This window comes from Camelus bactrianus, chromosome 17 (assembly GCF_048773025.1).
Source record: "Camelus bactrianus isolate YW-2024 breed Bactrian camel chromosome 17, ASM4877302v1, whole genome shotgun sequence".
Lineage (NCBI taxonomy): Eukaryota > Metazoa > Chordata > Mammalia > Artiodactyla > Camelidae > Camelus > Camelus bactrianus.
Window position 1 is genome coordinate 31,888,725 of NC_133555.1, and position 19,659 is coordinate 31,908,383.

The 19,659-nt window shown below is 50.2% G+C and overlaps 1 protein-coding gene across 3 annotated transcripts in view; it reads right to left on the minus strand.

The window, feature by feature from the left end:
* NISCH (nischarin) overlaps window positions 1-19,538 on the minus strand; it is a 32,755-nt gene extending 13,217 nt beyond the window's left edge. The window contains exons 1-13 of one of the 3 annotated variants that reach the window (XM_074344720.1): window positions 19,266-19,537; window positions 17,039-17,122; window positions 16,184-16,366; window positions 7,947-7,995; window positions 6,803-6,966; window positions 6,338-6,433; window positions 4,994-5,089; window positions 3,621-3,773; window positions 2,905-2,973; window positions 2,218-2,403; window positions 1,924-2,052; window positions 701-814; window positions 265-376 (exon numbers count right to left, since the gene is read on the minus strand). In XM_074344720.1, coding sequence (XP_074200821.1) covers window positions 265-376; window positions 701-814; window positions 1,924-2,052; window positions 2,218-2,403; window positions 2,905-2,973; window positions 3,621-3,773; window positions 4,994-5,089; window positions 6,338-6,433; window positions 6,803-6,966; window positions 7,947-7,995; window positions 16,184-16,366; window positions 17,039-17,122; window positions 19,266-19,361 — 1,531 coding nt within the window. In that variant the 5' untranslated portion in view covers window positions 19,362-19,537. Of the gene's footprint in view, window positions 1-264; window positions 377-700; window positions 815-1,923; window positions 2,053-2,217; window positions 2,404-2,904; window positions 2,974-3,620; window positions 3,774-4,993; window positions 5,090-6,337; window positions 6,434-6,802; window positions 6,967-7,946; window positions 7,996-16,183; window positions 16,367-17,038; window positions 17,123-19,265 lie in introns of all 3 variants that reach the window. The other 2 variants (XM_074344721.1, XM_074344722.1) reach the window with 2 other exon arrangements.
* Window positions 19,539-19,659: the final 121 nt, after the last annotated feature.

Consider the following 19,659-nt stretch of genomic DNA (forward strand, 5'->3'; position numbering starts at 1 on the left):
ACACCCCGTGGTCTCCTAGAGGAATTGGACATGGGTGTCAGAGCAATTGGGATTCTTCACTAAGCAAACAACAGGAATCAAGCCAGGCACCCCCCAGCCATCTGCCACCCCAAGAGGGGCTGGCATGTAGACAGCACCACGCCCTCCCCGTATCTGAAGCCTGTAGGGAGCAGGTGCCAGCATCTCCCCCCAACCCCAGCCCAGTGGGGGGCCCAGGCAGGGCATGTGCAGCTTTGCTAGGCAGTAAGGTACACACACGATTACCTTGGTTGGAGAGGATGGGCTGGGGCAAGGAGGCAGAGGTGGAAGCCACGGTAGTGGGGGAGCTGCTGGGTCTGACGCAGGGGGCAGCAGAGAGCCGGGGATCCTCACTGACCTGAGGAGGAGTGCTCGTATCAGCGGGGGAGAGGAGAAAGATCCGGAAGAACAGAGCCAGAGATGTGAGGAGTTCTTACAAACATCAGTGACAAGGAAGGTGATCTCGACTAACCCTCAGCAGCCCCATGTAACAGGTCTCACCACCACCCCCATCTCACAGATGAGAAGGGCATGACCTGCCAAGGGCACACAGCCTGGGAGGGGTGCAGCCCGGACTCTGTGGCCGAGTCCTCCCCCAGCCCAGCTCCACGGCAAGCCAGCTCGTTCCTTGGCTGGCTCCTCACTGCCCATGCTCCCGCCTCCCTCCCACACAGAGACCCACCTTCTTCTCTGGGTTGCTTAGTTTGGACTTGACCTCCTTGGCTTTCTGAATTGCTTTTAGCACTTCCACTGTGTCCAGCTCCTTCTCTGTGGTTGCTATGTTGTCCAGACAGACCTACAGTGTCCAAAAAATGGCTATTGGTGTAGGGGCCAGCCAAGAGAAAGGCAGGCACCCCAGTGAGGAGTGGGCCCTGCCCTGTAAGGACAAAGGAGGCTCCGAGCTTCTTGTCACTGATGGAAGTGACCTAGGAGCTCCTTGGTGTGGCCCAGGCAAGTCCCACACTGTCAAGCCCATCTCTGGGAGTCCCTCTCCAAGAAGGGAAGGCAGAGGGAAGGGTCCTCTGAGAAGGCCCTCGGATGGCTGGGAGTGGAGGAAGGTGGTGCCTTGAACTAAGCTCCCAATCATGGCAGAATCCAGATCTGTAAAGAGCGAGGATAGGTTTTCTGGGCTGGGAAACTAGGGGGCAAAGGCATGGGAAGTACATGGGGGGGGTAGGGACCCCAACTGCAAACATGAGGGAGCTGTGGGCTGGCAGGCATTGGGCGGGTGGCAGTATGGTCGAACAAGGGAAGGTCCTAAGGGACTGGAGCAGAGCTGGGGAGGGAGGACGAGACATCTTGTGGATACTGTCTTGGTGACAGTGTGGAGAAAAGGGCACTTCGGGCAGAAGAAAGGAGATGGGGGTGGGGGGTAGGGTGTGGAAGGACGAAAACAGACTCCCAGGTATCTTCCGGACAGGAACTGAGGGAGAGGTGGAGAAGGGCCTGCTGGAAGCTGAGGAGACAGGAAGCTGGAAGAGGAACTGCTGGGCTGGCGGGGCGGCAGGAGACCACTCAGCAGGCAGTAGATACTGGCTGGGCGACACTGGCCAAGGTGGGCAAGCCCTTCAGGTTTGTAGTTAGACTTTATGTTTGGAAGTTGTCCAGGAAATGTGATTATTACCTTATTCCTGACCTTTGCCTAAATACACATTACTTTTTGGCGAGTTGAAGACAGCCCCTCCACACTCAGGCTGTGCCTGTTGGTTTGTGGGAAGCACCCTGGCCTGAAGCGCTGACAAAGGTGACGTAAGGTAAACCCGCTGGGGAACCACGGCAGCCAGCGGCCCCCGAGGAGAGAAGCGAGGGAGTCTTCTCTGGGGGAGGCAGAGGACATCCCAGAACTGCAAGGCCCCTCAGGGTCAGCAGGGACTTCTGAAGCGGACACCACTGCCAGTAGCTTACCTCAGAGGCTCTCTCTCCGAACTGAGCCAGCACCTTGGTCCGGTAGTCAGGGATGATGCTCAGGGGGTTGTTCAGCAGAGCCACGTGCTCCAGACACGGGAGGCTGCCAATGCTCCTGACCTCCTCCATCTGCAAAGCACGGGTCCCATTCCCCCCATCCCTTCTTTCAACACTTCAGCAACGTGACAACATGCTTGATGGCCAGTGAAAGAAAGCCTATCGTTCTCTCTAAAGCGACAAACACCCAGGCACAGCCACTCCAGAACCCCGAGACCCTCCTGGGCTGCAGCTCACCTGTTCGATTCTGTTGTTGCTAAGATCCAGGTTGACCAGGGAGTAGAGCTTGTGCAGGCCACTCAGACTCTCCAGGAGGTTGCCCGCCAGGTTCAGGGTCTTGATGTTCCCGAGTTTGGTGTGAACTCCTTCCAAGGAGGAGAGCTTGTTGTAGGACAGGTCCAGGTGCACGAGGTTGTACAGGTGCTGCAGCGGCATTGAGAACAGGGTAAAGTAGTTCACGTCAAGGCTCCAAAGAAAGGGGCCTTCCAACCTCAAACGACCAGTTCCACAGGTTGGCTCCTCTGACAGTCATCTGCAAGGGAAGCCCTTCTTCCTGGCACTGCTCAGGGGCACCCCTGCAGGGGCAGCATGGCCCACAGGGTAGGTGCAGGCTTTGAAAGCAAGGCTGTCACCCCCATGATGGAGGCACATCATCTTCATCACATTCGATGGTATTTACACATCTTTTCTAGTTCTTGGGAACTAGATCAAAAAACGCTCACAGCATCATGGGGACCCTAAAGGGACGGCAGTAGCACCTGTCTTTATAAACCTCTGGTGCACCCAGACCCCTTTTGAGCACCCGTGAAAGAAACCCCAGAGTATGGCCAAACTCCCAAGGCTGCATCAGCCTCCTGAATCTCAGGAGAACTGGACCTTGTGAGACGCCTGCAGGCGGTGATGGTCTCCCAAGACATAAATTACCTGCAGATTGTCCACGACCTGTACTCCATTGTGACTCAGGTCCAGGAACTCAATCTTTGGAATCAGTTTCTTGTGAAAGAAAATACAACACCTGACGTTACCCTAGGAGGTGGGACCCTACATGGCCCCTGCACACAGTGGACAGACACCCTGGGATGCTTTCTCCTGACCATGGACTCCTGGGCTGGCCGTCTTCACAGGGCCCCTGATGTGACACCTCCCAGTGCCTACCAGCGGCACGTCCTCAGGAACACACAGGGGCTCCAGTGCTGAGCATGACCCACCATTTTTATGGAACACTTGGCTTGTAAAAATGACAAGCAGCAAGGTCCCAGACAGAGAAGGAAGTATGTCCCCCTCCAAATCTACCCACGCCATGGAGAGGCACAAATACAGGCATCACATTCTTACTGCCCAAATACCATCTGGATGTCATTCTTTTATGGGCACATCTGGAACCTACAGAATGAGCTTTCTGCTCTACTCCTCGGGAATAAACTTCATCACTTACACGGTGTTTCTGTTCTATCAAACGTACATGCAAAGAATATGCTTCATTTGGTTCTACGCACACCTCAGTTTAAAGAATCCCATTTTGAAGTCCACTTTTGAGAAATGGCAGGCAATGCACAGAGCACTGGATACAAGTTTTCGGTGGTCCTTTGAGAAGGTTAAATACCCAACCCAAGGGTCTGGTCAGGCCTTGAAGGACGTACCACGGACTCGTCGATCTCTGAGATGCTGTTGTGGCTCAAGTCTAGAGCGGTCAGCGCCTGCCACGTGGGGATGACAGCCGTCACAGGGCCCTCCAGGGCCGCGCCTGCTGGCTCCCACTCATCAAATTCCGAGGCTTCAGGAACGAGGACTTCCTGTGTAAGAACATCTGGTGAGCACCACATGCAGGCCGTCATGCAACACTCACTGGGAACACAATCATTGCAAAATTTCAGGAAGGGCTGGAGCATATTTAGTATGTGGAAATGAAGTTGCATTAAAAGGAGGTTTTGGTTCATATGCCTTGAAACGATTGTGAAATAACTGAAGAGCTTAGCAACATAACAGCCACTTGGAATATGTTCCAGCTCTACTTGAGAGGCAAATGCTTTTCCAGCCCACAAGAGCCCTTTGTTATATGGTGATGTCTTTTCTGGCTTAAATCTCGGAGGCTGAAGGTCAGAATTTGCAGTGTTTCCAGGCAACTGTGCTTTACAAGCTGGCATTGTGGCCCCCATGGCGGACAGCAGGCCCTTTAACCATTACTTCACGGGCTAAATCCAGCAGTGCTGAGACAGGGGAGCAGCTCGGAGCACAGGGGCACCATCCAAGGGCAGGCAGGCAGGCTTCCTCATTTGACTTTTGATGCCCTTTGACAAGACCTCTCCTCTCTCAATGGATCTTCTTGGGCTCCTTGAGACAAGTGGCAGGGAACCCCTGCAAGAGGGGCAAGGTTGCCTGACACAAGCTACCTTCGTTCATGCAGTACCCTCAGGACACAGACTTTTCACCTAACCCCAATCTTGTTCAGACACTGTAAGTACTAGAAGTACCACTATGGTTTCTCCATATCTGCAGAAGGATTTAACATTACTAAGATGCATCCCATAGAAGGGTAAATATAGAAGAAACGTGCAGTCTCAGTCTGCACGCTTCTGCTGCTCACACACAAACAGGGCCCAGTATACACAAGCCCACCTGGCTCCTCCAAGTCTGCTGAGCACAAGGTACAAGCAAACGCTAAGCCAAGGCTTTTTATATTTAGAGAAACATTTCTGTCAATTCACCTAATAAACATTCTGCCACTTGCCACTGCTAAATAATTCTGTTTATCAAAAACCAGTGACTTTTTGGGGGGTCGGGAGGTTACCCAGTTCCTTAAAAAATTGTTAATACTGTTGACTTTTGATGAAGACATGGCCTAACACGTCTCAGGGACTATCAAACACTGGGAGGTCCCACACGACCCCCAAGGGCAAGTCTAGCCTCTGGCTGCTGACAGACAGCAGTGCTGACTCCATCCTCGGTGCAGGGACTGTGGCGCAGGACCCTGTCCCTGAGACAGTGCCCCAAGTGGGTAACAGGTGGGGCTTACCTTCATGGAGGTTGCTGAGAAGCGGACGCTCATCGTGGCTAAGGTGGGCTTCGACGCGACCAGCCCCCGGATGTGCTTGGCATCACAGTGGCTTATCTGGAACAAGGAACAGCTACAGTGTCGTCGCTCCACCACAAGTCCCAGGACGTGGGTATTCACCACCCACGCACAAAAGGAGCACAGCCATTGGTGACCTTGAATCCTTTGAGGTAGGTGGTGACTCAAACCCTAGGTCTTTTCCCCAATTTTTAGTGCTAGCTAAACATTCGCTGAAGCAGCTTGTAAGCCTATGAACCATGAACTCCATTTTCTCTGAAACGCTGCTTGCGGCTTGGCAGGTGGACAGAGTGAGGGCCAGGGACACCAAGAGCTGGTGAGCGCAGGGCCTCTGCAACTTCGCTGGCCTCGGCAGACCTGCAGGAGGAGAGAGGGGTACCGGCCAAAGCACCCTCCCTCCAACCACACACCCGCAGACCCCAACCAGTGGAGCTTCAGCCTACCCAGAGACTCCTCTGACTAGCCAGTCGCCACTCGCCTGCCCTGGTCGAGGTACAAATCCCATCAAGGGAAAGGGTCCTCGAGGTCCAGAGTGCTGCAGGGTCAGACTTGGCTGAATTCAGACACCAGCTTCTCCCTCATTAGCTGTGTAATCCTGGCCAAACTTCCTTACCTCCCTCAGCCTCAGCTTCCTCAACTGTAAAATGGGAATAAAAGTGCCCATTTCACATGGCTGTTGAGAAGATTCCATCAAGGAGTGTATGTCAGACACCAGGCACAGTGCTGAACACAAAAGCCATGCTCGAGAAATCAATGCTTTAAAACATTTCTTATTATTCACTACTGAGTTCCTTCTTGTTTAAAAAATGGTAACAAAACTGGTACTGTGAACGCAGAAGTTTAGTAGTGAGTGCTACAAAGTATTTATTCGGTATAGGCACACCAAAGCACAGAGAATCCTCCACATCCTTGGCTGTCTGCCTTGGGAGACACAGATTTGAAATTGGCTCTGCCTGACCCTCAGGATGGCTTCCTAGCACTTCAACTCGCCCAGAAGAAGCCAGTGCTGTTGCTCCATCCTGTCCAAATGCTGCAGGGGTCAGGCCACACAGACCAGTCAAGAGCAGAAGCCCCTCTTTCTCTGCCTTCAGATGGGCCTGACTTACCCAAACAGAACCTGCCACGTACTGACAAACACAAAAGCAACCGTGCCTTATGATTAAATCCTGACACACACCCCCCCTCCAACATCAGGAACACTTCCAAGACACAGATAGGATGGTCAGAAGCAAGACCATCCCCCACAGGGCTCAGCCCTGCCGGCATTCCAGGAGCCCTGGGCCTCACCTCCACCTGATGAAGAGACTTGAATATTGACAGATCGAAAGGCAGGAGCTGCTCCTGAATGTTGCTGGTCCCAAAAGGTCCTTCTGTGCCAGAAACCTGCAGCCAAATAAATGGCTTCAATTAGGGCTGCTGCAACCACTTTCCAGCCATGTTCACAGAGCAGTACTATAGCAGCTACCAAACCTCACTCGAAGCTTTGCCCAGCTATGTGAGACAGACTGGGCATGTGCCCCCAGTCATGGTTTCCACGGCCAACAAGCAGGCTCAAGTCGAGGTTTAAGGCAAGGGGACATTGGGTTGTGACTGCCCCCTAGTGCTCACAGCCAGAAGCACAGTGCCAAGATCACCAGATGCAGCCTGCCTTCCCTCAGGGCCCACACCAGTCTCCTTTACACACACTGCCAGCTGAGGAGCTGCGTGCCCACGACTGAGGAGCTTTCCAACACCAAGTTGCCCCAGCTTTACCTTAAGGTACTTAAGGCGACAGGTGAAGTCCAGGATGTGTCCCAGGTCAGTCTTGGCATCCCCACTGGCGCATGTGGGCTTTCCCTGCTGCAGCTGCTCGGTGACTGCATAGAGCTGCAGGGGCCGGATGGCAAAGACCTCGCCAGCCCCCAGGAGCTGTTCACCTGCAAAAGCCACACCCAAGGGGTGAGCACTGAGCCCCAGCTCTGTAGTGTGGCCAGGACATCGGCCCTCCTGGCCAACAATGAACAAGCACTTGGCCAGCACCCATTATGTGCACAGCATCAGGATGAAGTCATGGTCTTGAGCACCAGGAGCAGCTCCTCCTGAGCTCACTGGGCACAGGATTGACCCAGAACACATGATTACAGAGGGAAGGGCATCAGGAATTTGCAGCTGGGGAGCCTCCCTGAGATGAGATGGAGTTACAGTCTGAGGCACTGGGCCAGGAGGAAGCTCATGCAGGCAGCAGTGTGGGGAATGGGCCCATACTGGAACCTCCCTGATGCAGACGTCTTGAGGTTAGGTGAGGCCTCAGGTGCCAGCACAGTGCAGGGCCTGAGAGCAGAGGGGGTTCTGAGCCAGACAGAATCTAGCATTTGGTCCTCGTTCTGCTCCTTTCTACCCTCAAGCAGGTAACTGGGTCTCTCATCCTCAGTGTCCTTGTCTGCACCTCCTGGGGGGAGGCAGTAAGATGCGAACACAAGGCAATACCACAAGCACTCATTACATGTTAGCTACTGCTACTGTGCTCTGGCAGCACCGAACCCACAGTCGGCTTCTGTTTGCCATCCGAACCATTTCAGGTAAGGACAAACCCAGGGCAAAAGGGCATGCCACCCACCTTCCAGAACCCCACCATAAGGCTCAGCAATAGATCCGGAGCCTGGAGTTAGCCCCCGACACAGGGAGCCAGGAGTCCTAAAGTGAAGGATGTAACTCCTCAGGCCTGCAGATCAGGTCGGTGGGCAGGCTTGGCTGTGGACCAGGTGCCGGGATTTGGGCTACCCCAGGGAGATGGGCCCTGGCTGGGACTCACTTGGCAAAGAGCAACTGATGGGACTTGCGTGCCACCCTGGGCCCCCGGCCACCTAACAGGCCCAGGCAACTTGCACCCAGTATTTCAAGGACCCCAGACATATACCTTTTTCAAAGAGCTCCTCAGCCAGTGCTGCAGTGATGCCATTAATCTCCTGCAGAGAAAACAAAACCCAGTCAGAAAGTCCACCTGCCCTCCAGTCACCGGACTTGCCCATATCCTGCTATCTACCCCTCTGCTGGTGCGATGCCAACTCTCCAGAAAGCGCAACAAAATGGAGAGAACAAACCTAAAATGAATCAAAGTGCTCAGAAAAGGAAACATTTCCAGTTACATGGACTTTTGAAATGACTCCTCAAAAGGAGAATGGGACAAACGAATGCTGCAACTCCAAGCCACTTGGGCACTAGCTGAGAACTCCAGGTCCAGGAGGCCTGCAAAGCTTGGCCATGTCAAGGGCTGGCCGGGAAGCCAGCAGCTCCCCAAACTGGCCCTGGGAGATTCCCAGGAGGCTGTGGTAGAGAGACAGTCCCATTCCTTCTGGCAAAGAGGCTCTCGTCACCCTGGCGAGAAAAAGGGCCTCCCATGCCAGGCGTGGGGGCGTGGGTCCACAGTTCAGCTACTTGGGAGGCTGAGACGGGGGGAGGAAAAGACCCCCCAGAGACAACCCTCCCTAAGAGCGACCACTTCCACTGACACTCACGCCCCAAAGTGTCTCAGGTTGGAGCAGCACCATCCTCTGTGCTCATCCCTTGAAGCCCTGCAGCAGTACCACCCGGCCCAGGGTCACGTTAAAGAGGCGGGAAGATTTCCTTTCAGAGTGAGGGGGTGCAGGTGGCATGACAAGGACCAGCCTGCAGTTACATTAACAGCTAGCGCACTGGGGTCTTAATTTGTGCCCCGCGGAACAGCTCACTCCATCCTCCCAACGCCCTAGGCCAGGAAACCATTACTCTGAATTCTGTTTCACAGGTGAGCAAACTGAGGTAGAGAGGTACTGTCCTCCTCCCTGTGACAGGGCTAGAAACTAGCGAAGCCACACTCCCAAGCACTTGGCCTTGAAGCCTCTCTGTACACAACCGATTGCCTCAGTACTTCTATGGTGTAACCGTGGGGCTGGCAGGGCCCCCGCGCCCTCAGCCCCACATCCTGCAGGTAAGGATTTAAACTAACAGATGGCAGCCGACAGGACATTTCGTAAACAGGTCCAGATGGAGACTGCACCATTGCCTTTGTAATTCACAGGAACACCTCTGCCACCAGGGCACACAATTCACATGTCCACGAGCCTGGAAAGGCACCCAGCTGCAGGAGACAGGGTGTCCTCTTCCTGTGTTTCTCTGTTGTTTGTCTCTTCCCTACCTCTTATACATAATGGATATTTTAAAGGTTGTTTATATGCTGCAAACACTTTCTCCCTGTCTGTGCACGCTTTTCACCGGTGTTCACAGTGATTCTGACAGAGAGGTTTGTCAAGTTTATGTTGTTTAACCGGTGATTCTTTTCTATTGTGACTTCTGGGACCTCTCCCTCCAACCCAAGATTGTAAGACATTCCCCTAATTTCTTCTTTTAGTACTTCAAAGTATCTATATTATTAAGGAAAAAAAAGGTGTTTCTTTCATCAGTTTATACATAGTAAGAGAATAACTACCCCCTTCCTCTCACAAACAAAAAGCTAAAGGGAGAAAAATAAGCAAACACAGCTCCAGCGTTAAGGGGCTCAAGAGTCCGGCAAGACTTAGGGTCAGATGTCAAAGGGCCACCAGAGGGACAAAGCAGGATCTGAGCAGGAGAGGATCCCATTAGCGAGGAGAGGCCTTCAAGTTCAACTTCAGTCTCTTGCAACAATGTAAATTTGCTTATGTTTTCCTTGGCTACTGTGAAGAACTGAAGATCAGTAAGACCTTGGAATGATCTGAACGCTTGTTTCTCTACCAAGGCTTTTAAGAACCGAGCCCTGTCTCCCCATCAGCACTGTCCCATCCTGCCTGCAGTCAGAATCGCCTGGAAACATACAGACTCCTGAGCGGCACCCAGGGGCTACGGATCTGCCCCCACCTCAATCCCCAGCCTTTCTGGCCCCGTGTCATTGACACTGGGGCTCCTAGAAGGTCTCACGTGGGAAAAGGGCTCCCTGCCCACCATCAGTACCCAACAACCCTCACCCTCAAAGTTACACTCCTTCGGGCAGCTGGCGTCAATACGAAGGAGATAGGGCTGGAATTTCCGGAAGACACAGAAAGCTGAGAGACAGTGACAGCCAAGGACTCAGGCTAAGCAGAGCACATGTTCTCACTTCCCAGCAATCTAAATCTAATTTAAACTACGTAACAATTTCTTTCCTGCCTCTTGGGCCACAGGAAGTCCGCCCCCCTGCAACACTATCTACTTAGTTTCCCAGGCTGAACTCTTAATCAGAGGGGAATAAAGAAATGCCTCAGCACCCAAATCCAGAGTACTGCTTCCTCAATGCTCCTGCTCCTGCTGAACTGTGGCCATGTGTGCAAAGGTAGGCAGAGTCAGGATGACACGGGGCCTCAGTGGGACCCCCGTCTAAGCTGCTGCCGATTCTGCACAGAGGTCACCTATGGAGACAAACGACTCCCCACACAACCCACCCAATCTGTGCTGAAGGGACCTGAAGTGCTTCGGGGTGCCACAAATGTCTAACTGAAGTAGAAAAATATTTTAAAGACCATTTTTTATACTTCAAAAAAATTTTTCAATTAAAAAAATTAGCTATGCTTAAAAACTATAACACCCACCCCCAAATGCATTACAGACCAATCAGCCACTGTAAGGATCACGAGCAGGTGTGCAGCCTTGGGCAGTGGTGGGGCTGCACGCAGACACGCCATGGCCTGGTAAGGCCATGGCTCAGCAACTAATGTTCCGACTGAGCACGTCTGTGCGCACGGAACCCCACAACCAGGTGCACCCTGCAGCCCAGGAGCCTACTCAGCGAATAACCCCAGGCCAGCCTGATGCTTCTGCCTGGCACATGCTCAAGCACAGAATACATTAACAAGGAACTCAACTACACATCACTGGGTGATTTATACACACATATGCAAGCGTGTGTGCTAAGGGCTGGGGGTCTTTTTTTAACATTTATCTCAGGCCTGTGATGAGGCATTCTGGCGGAAGTCAGATACATAATGTGTGTGAGAACTTCTGTACAGAAAAAAATCCCCACTGAAAGATTCAAGCCTAAACTTGGACTGAAGAGAGCTCCAAAATTTTAAGTTGCAAAGGAATCTGTTATCACTTACAGCCTCCTTACTCTGCAACTAAGACAAATGACAGATGCAGGTGCTAAGGCTGCCATTAAGATGGTAACAGTTCTATGGTAATAGTTGTACTGTACCTCCTGATTTGAAATTTCAAAAAATGCCTTTTTTCTAGCCAACTAGTTTTAAAATAAGAAAATGATACAAATGCCCCAGGTGACAAGAAGTGAGCGCTTTTCTGGACTGGGCTGACTAGGACAGCTGGTACTGGCTGGGACCTGGTGAGCCCCTGGTCACTCTTCTAAGCCCCTCCCCTACACTGCACGGTCTCCTCAAGGGCCCTGGGTCATCTCTCTCCAGTTCTTAAGAGGAATGGGACACAGGTTAAATGACTGACCTGGAATAAACTGTTAGAAAGCAGCAGGGCTGGGAGACAAACTTGGCTCTGCCTGTCTTTCAAGTCCACTGTTAGACATCCTGACCCAAAGCGGCATGCTAGAATTCTCCATCAGATTCCACTTCACTGAATTTGAACACCTCTGCTCTAGAGGTTCTGGGATGAGGTCTGTCCCTGAGCGGGCAGGAGTACCAGGGCACAACGATCTGGAGGGAGACAGCACAGCAGCAGGCCGGGCAGAGGTGTGCCCTCTCACTGCAACACAGGGCTGCACAGGCCTGGGACACCCCAGCGCTGCTGGCTGGGGAGAGAAGCAGTGCTTCCTTGCCATTAAAATCCACACTGCCGAAGAATGAAACTGGACCCCAGTCTCACACCATATACAAAAATTCACTCAAAAGGGATAAAAGGACCTCAATGTAAGAGCCAGAACTATACAAACTCTTAGAAGAGAAACACAGTTGTAAATCTCTGTGACCTTGGATTAGGCAATGGTTTCTTAGATATGACACCAAAAACACAAGCAACCAAAAGAAAAAAATAGATAAACTTCATCAAGATCTAAAATTTTTGTGTTTCTAAGAACAGTATTAGGAAAATGAAGACAACCCACATATCTTACTTCTGATAAGGGTCTAATATCCAGAGTATATGAAGAATTCCTACAACTCAACAAAAAAAATTAACCTAATTTCTTGAAGTGCAAAGGATCTGAATACATTTCTCCAAAGAGGATATGCAAATATCCAATAAGCATTTGAAAAGCAGCTCAGTATTAGTAGTCATTAGCCAAATGCAAATTAAAACCACACTGAAACAGACACCACTTTTTGCCCACCAGGATGGCTACCAAAAAAGTGGGCAGTAACAAGTGTTGGCAAAGATGTGGGGAAATGAGAACCTACCTATTGCTGGTGGGAATGTAAAGTGCTGACACTATGGGAAAAAATGTGGCAATTCTTCAAGCTAAACAGATTTACCACGTAACCCAGCAATTCCATTCCTAGTATACACCCAACAGAAATGAAAATATAGGTCCACACCAAAACTCATATATGAATGTTCACAGCAGCAGTATTCATAAAAGCCAAAAAGTGGAAACAAATGTCCACCCACTAATAAACGGATAAACAAAAGGTGGTATATGGTAAAAATACAGCATTACTCAGCCACAGGATTGAAGTACTTATTTATGCTACAATGTGAATGGACCCTGAAAACACTACGCTAAGTCAAAGAAGCCAGTCACAAAAGGTCACATGTTGTATGATCCCATTATTTATGAAATGTCCAGAATAACACAAATCCATGAAGATGGAAAGCACATCAGCGATTGCTGACGGGTATACAGTTCCTTTCTGAGGTGATGGATGTTCTGGAATTAGATGGTGGTGGTGGATGCATAGCTCTGTTAATACACTAAAAACCAGAGACATACACACTTTAAATGAATGAATTTTACGGTATGTGAATTACACCTCATTTTTTAAAAAAAATCCACACCTCAGCCAAACAGGGTTCCCTGGGTCCACCCTGTTCAAAGTCAGTCCCACAAGACGTGGAGTGTGTTGGGAACCGTTTCAGAGAAGACACTGATGGGGCATAGGTTACCAGAAACACTCCCTAAGGGCTCCCAGCCTGTAAAAAAGGCTGACAAACCTTCTGGGGTCCTGTCTGTTGAAATTCACCTGAAGATCAAGCATAGTGATTCTCATTCAGGTACAGTGTGCCCCCAGGTGGATATGTGGCCGTGCGTGCAAACATTTTTGGTTGTTACAACTTAGTAGCGGGTGTGAGGGAGGGTGCTCCTGGCATCTAGTGAGTAGAGGCCAGACATGCTGCTTAATAATGTACAGGATAAAATTCCCACAACAATCGTCCAGCCCAAGATGTCAATAGTGCCACAGCCGAGAAACCCTAATTTACCTGAATGATGGGTCAATCACTTTTTTTAAAACATTAGATTTATATAACCCAGGAGCCCTCCTGATAACAGTAATTTCAAAGATGTCCAAACTGCTCCAAGCAGTAGAGCATGCCTCAGATCAGAACCACAGGTGTAGGGCAGGCAGCAGGCCTAGCTCAGGCAAACCTATCTCAAAAGAGCAGTCCAGGCCTTCCCATGCTCAGAGCAAACCTGAGGTAGCCAGGAGACCTCCTCCAAGGACCAGGTCTTAAGCAAGGCTTACAAAGGGCTGCCCATCAAGTTTTACCCTTAAATAGCTAATCAAAGCTTTCTGAAAGTACAGCGTTTCTTAAAATATTAACCAGTTAAGTTTATCTAGAAGACTCACATAAGGAAAGAAAATGTAAAAAAAAAAAAAAAAAAAAAAAAAAAGTCTACAACAGGAAACCACTGCTAACCACATACACTGCTGGTATATGCCAAATGAAATCCAAAGCTATATATATATTCCGACATACATACGTGTATATATATATATCTCCCATCTGTAAATGCCACCCTTTCCCCACACAGCTTCTCCAAGCCGAGGGGCCCACTGCTAGTGCTATCACCAGACTTCTATGCTCTAACACTTCAAGAAAGGTTCAGCTGTCTTACTCAGAAAATACCTCAATAGTTATTTTTTTAAACAAGTTTGGGCCATTAAGACCACAACCCTTCCTAAAAGGTGAGCCTGAAAAGCGAGTGGGTTTTTTCCTATCTTCATCACATAAAGGGAAAACAACTGAATGTAAATTACCCAAAAATCTACCACCCAAAGACAACTACTTCTAGTATTTTGATGTACAACCTTCTAGAATTTTCGTAGGTAAACCTATTCACACAACAGTCCAGAAGGGAGTTGCAAGATATACTTTAAAATGATGAAAGGGAAAAACCTACAACCAAGAAAACTCTATATAGCAACGCTCTCGCTAAGACAAGAAAACTCTATATAGCAACGCTCTCGCTAAGATTTGATGGAGAAATCAAAAGCTTCACAGATAAACAAAAGCTACAAGAATTCAGCACCACCAAACCAGCTTTACAACAAATGTTAAAGGAACTTCTCTCGTCACCAAACCATAAGAGAACAAAAAGAACAAAACAAACAAACAAAAGACCTACAAAAGACTGCTTTGGCAGTTCAGGGTCTTTTATGGTTCCATATAAATTTTGGAATTGTTTGTCCTGGTTCTGTGAAAAATGTTGTGCGTACTTTGGCAGGGGCTGCACTGGATCTGTAGATTGCTTTGGGTAGTACAGTCATTTTGATAATGTTGATTCTTCCAATCCAAGAGCACAAGATGTATTTTCATTTCCTTGTATCATCTTCAATTTCCTTCATCAATGTTTTAGTTTTCAGAGTATAGGTAACCTCCTTGGTTAAGTTTATTTCTAGGTATTTTGTTGTTTTTGATGCAGTGAAAATGTTTGTGCCAGTTATAAAATTCTGGTTTTTGAAGTAGAAAAAGAAGTGAATGAAGGGCTGCAAATGGCAAAATATCCTTCTTTCTAATGAGTGAGTTGTATTCCATTACATATATATGCTCCATCTTCTTTATCCATTCACCTACTGATGTGCACTCCAAGATGCTTCCGTATCTTGGCAATTATAATGTTGCTGTTAATAAAGGGATGTATGTATCTTTTTGAATTCTTATTTTGTTTGGCTTTATTCCTTTGATAACTATGTAAGTTTAAAAAGCTAAAGTTCTAAATGTTCTTAGAAACAATGAACAGTATGTATATGTAAATTTTAAAAAATACGGGCAGTATATTGTGTATATGCATTTACATGCAATATATTGTGTATGTGCAGTCAAATTGTAACAATTCTACCTAATAAAACTGAAAAATTTAAAAAAAGGAAGGTGAAAAAAAGTCTATTCACACAAACTTTTTAATAAAATTTTCTGGCCTGCTCTTTTCATACAGAAATATACTAGTTTTCCTACATCCAACAAATCCACTACACCACTATTTTCCCAGCAGCATAATATCCAAGTACACGGCTGCACCCTTTGTTTTTTCTTTTAAGTCACCTCCTGTTAGGCTTTTGATTATCTTCAGTATCTCATTATAATCCTGGGCTGACTACCTTTGTACCTATATCCTTTCCTCAGTTGCCCAATTTTTTCCTTTAGAATAAATTCTCAGAAATGGAATTGGCTTTTTAACGTTTTGGTTTCACACTGCCAAACTTCCCTCCTTGAAGTGTGACAACTCATCCTGTCACCAGCAGCCCATGAAAGTTGCTCCCCCATCCAGAAGGGAGTTCAGAGCTGCTCAGAGACATACACTTCCCTCGGAGGAAGCCATCTACCCTCACTCAGCACCTGGACTCCGACAATGACCTAAGATGGCAGCATTCTGCCAACACAGATCGATCTCTGAATTAGTCTTGAGCCAGGAACCAACAACTCAACAACAGTCTCTGTCAGGCGTCAGCTGTTTCTAATCTAACACCATCCATTTGGATGGAAACCTAGCTCAGACACCCGCAGGCTGCTTTTGCTAAATAAAATGCCTATGGTGGAGAAAAACCTCTCTGTGGCCACAGCCAGTCAGTCTAATTTAACACAAATCTGTCGATGACTGTGCCGCTGTCCATACCCAACCCCCTAAGTGATGTTCCTCCATCTTCTAACCTCAGGGTTGAACTCCAGCCCACCTCTCCTCAAAACTGAGGTCTATAAGAGTTTGCTGCCTGGAGGTCTGGTGGCTATGGGCTTGCAGGCGAAGGACAAAACCCAAGAGGTACTTACATAGAAGTGAAAATGCAAGAAATGAGCCAGCACCCTGGGGGCCACATCAGGGAAGGTGGCCAAGAGTGTCTGGAGGTAGACTTCCAGGTCCTTCTCCCTCTTTTCCACCAAGCTCCTGGAGTTCTTCCCAATTATCTTTTTGGGAGGAAGCAGACTCTTATCAATCTTCCTCTCGGCAACGAGCTGTAAGAAACATAAGCATGTGAACCACAGACCAAGAGGTTCTACAGCTGTGCAAGGCCAAGGCAAGCAGCCTGGAGGCAAGTACCCCTCTTGGCAGTAGTGACAAGATTAGTTATCAAACGAGTACACCTGGAATCTCCAATTCAATTAGCACTAGAAATAGCAATTCAATTCTAGATGAGGAGCTCCACCTGGAGACATTCAACAAAATACCCTAAATCGAGGCCCCTAAAATCACCATCTTCTCCAAACCAGGATGAAACCCAATCAGGGCGGTGGCCTATCTTTAAAACACTCTCATGCTGCAAGTGACCCAGACAAAGGTAACTCTCGCCAAAAGCAAAGAAAGAAATGGAATCACACCCAAATGTTAAAGCATCGGTATAGTCACGTGCATCAAGTTCAAACCTGTTCCCTCCTCAGCAAACGGTCCCAGCATCTCACATCCAAGCTAAGACTGGCAACTTCAAAACCAAAGTTCAAATATGCTCCTTGTACACTGTCTCACGCTAAGGTTGAACTCCCAGGATCCACAGTCTTCTTGCCAGTTACATTAATAAAACCTTATTAGTGTAACTGGCATAGAGCCTATTTTGCCCTAAAACCAATGCATGGCATAATGGGAACTTGGTCTAAAATCCCCCTAGCCCTGAGACAGCTATCAAGGGTTACCTTTTCATGTAGATCATGGAAATCGCTGTAGCGGTGCTTGACTGTCCACTCATGGCTGCCATCAGTGACCTGGATGATGTAAACCTAAAAGAGAAAATCGACAGCCCTTGCCGGCCAGCAACAAGGAAAGCCCCACCCTACCCTCAAGGATAGCTGCAGAACACCCAGGCCCTCCCAATCCCCAGGCCAAAGTTAAGCTGCTCTTGCCCACCAGCCTCTGCACCTGACCCTTACTGAGCAGCAGGACCCCCTCTCCACTTCCTCCACAGCCCTAGCACTGGATCTGGCAGGCACATGGGACAAATCTATGGCTCTATCCAACAGTGAGGATCAGAAAAGGTGGCTATCACAGCAAGAATCTTCAGTTGTTTCACTCCAGCCTTCATGTAATTTAAAGCCCAATCCAACCCGAGCTGCAGGCAAGGAAGGCCATTCCTTCTAAAGAAGGCAAAACAGGGTCAGGTTTGGTAGGACCAGCTTCTCTAATGTAACTTTTTCCTAGGTGCCCTGACTATATCCTGGAAGCAAGTCCTTTTCCAATGCTTTCAGCTGGTTCCCAGCTGTGATTCCTGCTGCTGAGCCAGGAGTCAAGGCACTAGGAAGCTGATGGGAGGCAGTGATAGACAAGCCCTAACAGAAGGGAACAGGCCTTGGAGTCAAGGAAGACCTGGGTTCAAAACTTGATTCTGCCATTTCCTGGCTATGGTTTATGTATGTCACTTACATAAGTGACTGGGAGCCTAAGTTCTCACTGAGCCTTAGCTCCTCCATCTTAAAATCTGGTAGGTTTAAGATCAAATAAATGCACGCACAGTACTTTGTACGGGGCCTTACATGTAGAAAATGTTCAATCAAAGGTAGATGTGTTAATAATATTCAACTCAGTGTAACCAGACACAAGACGGGCTGGATCATCACCTCCCCCACACCCATTCAGAGAAGGGGATCAGCCCTGCAGAACAAAGAGAGCTTTTTGGAGCTGACCCCCTAAGCTGAATGCAGTGCAGGGGTGACAGCCATCCAGCCATCAGCTCAGAGACCTCGACCCTCACCTGGTGAGGCCCCCTCTGCTAGTGCCCCGCCCCTCTCTGCAGCACGCAGGGAAGGGGAGGAGAAAATAATCAGCTCAGCTGAAGCCAGGTTGAAGGAGCAGCCATTTCCCCAGGGCCAGCCTGTTGCTCCAGGATCCGCCCCCAGCCCCTCTTCCCAGCCTTGCAGCTTCCCTCCTCCTCCTCCGGCCCAGGAAATAAGAAAGAGCCAGAGGAATGACCCTCAGGAGGAGGGTAAGGATGAGGGCCAAGGGCTGGGCCAAAGCCCCCCACCACTCCTCACCCTCCGGGAACAAAGGACAGGAGGCGGGAGGTGCTGAGGATGCCCCTACCCCAGGGCCAGTCCCTGCCAGGCAGCCTATCAGGCCCATAGGCCTGGTGTTCAACCCCATTCAGAACCAGAGGAGCCTCTAACTCCATAACAATCTGGAACTTACCCCCTTTTCTCTTCTTTATCTCCCCCATAGCTTTGAAGTGTTCGTGGGCAGACTGCTGCCCCAACTCACCCCCACAGCCCAAAGCGAGGAAGACCCCTAAGGTTCCTGGGTCTTGGACTTTCAGCCCTAAGGGACTGCCTCAATTCCCGGTTCTTATCTCTGAGCTCCCCCATTCTTATCTGATCCCCAGAGCATTCCGGGCCCCAGATCCCCCGTTCCCTTACAGAGCAAATTTCAATTGCAACCTCAGCTCCCCCCTCCCCAATCAAGGCCCCGCCCCCTCTCCTTTTTGACCTGCAGAGGCCTGACCCTTTCTCCTGATTCCATCCAGGAGACCCTCCCCCCCTTTAATCCCCTCTTCCCGGACCCCCTGTCATGTCCTCCCAGGCCGACACCCTTCCATGGCTAGAGAATCAAGAGGGGCCTCCCCCTCATCTAGACTCCCGTCGTCCGCAGACCCTCTTTATCCCCTGACCCTCCCCAACCCTAGCCTTTTTCTAAACGCGTACCCTTCCCAAGCCCCTTCCCTGGGCCCCAACCACGACCCTCTTTCCAGACCTGCGGGGCCCAGGGTCGTTCCCCAGATTCTGCTATCCCAGGCCCCCTCCTCCAAGTCGCAGCCCCTCTACCCTATCCCCTCCGGTTCCCGGGCCCAGACCCCCTCCCCAACCCCCCACCCCCCGACGCAGACTCCGCGTTCCAGCCGCCACCCAAGTTCGGGCGTCCGAGCCCCCAGCACACCGTATATGTGTCCACGAGCTCAGAGCCCACGACGCGCGCCTCCTTGGCCGGCTCGGCCTCCCGCTCGGGGCCGAAGCCGCGCGCCGCGGCCGCCATGTTCCGGGATCCGTCTCCGCCGCTGCCGCCGCCGCCGCCGCAGCCCGGCGCAGACTGGCAGCAGCAGGGGGCGGGGTCAACGTCCCATCGCCCCCCGGCTCCCACCGCCCCCCGCCCCCGCTGCGCGCCGTGCAGCCATGTTGGCCCCACCAACTCCTCGAGCCCCCGCCCCGCCCCTCGCGCGTAATTGACAGCAGCTGCGAACAACGCGCGTGCGCAGGCCGCCCGGGCCGGTCTTGCGTAATCTATACCTGCGTGGCACCACACGCCCCACTCCTCGCAGCCTAGGGGAAACTGA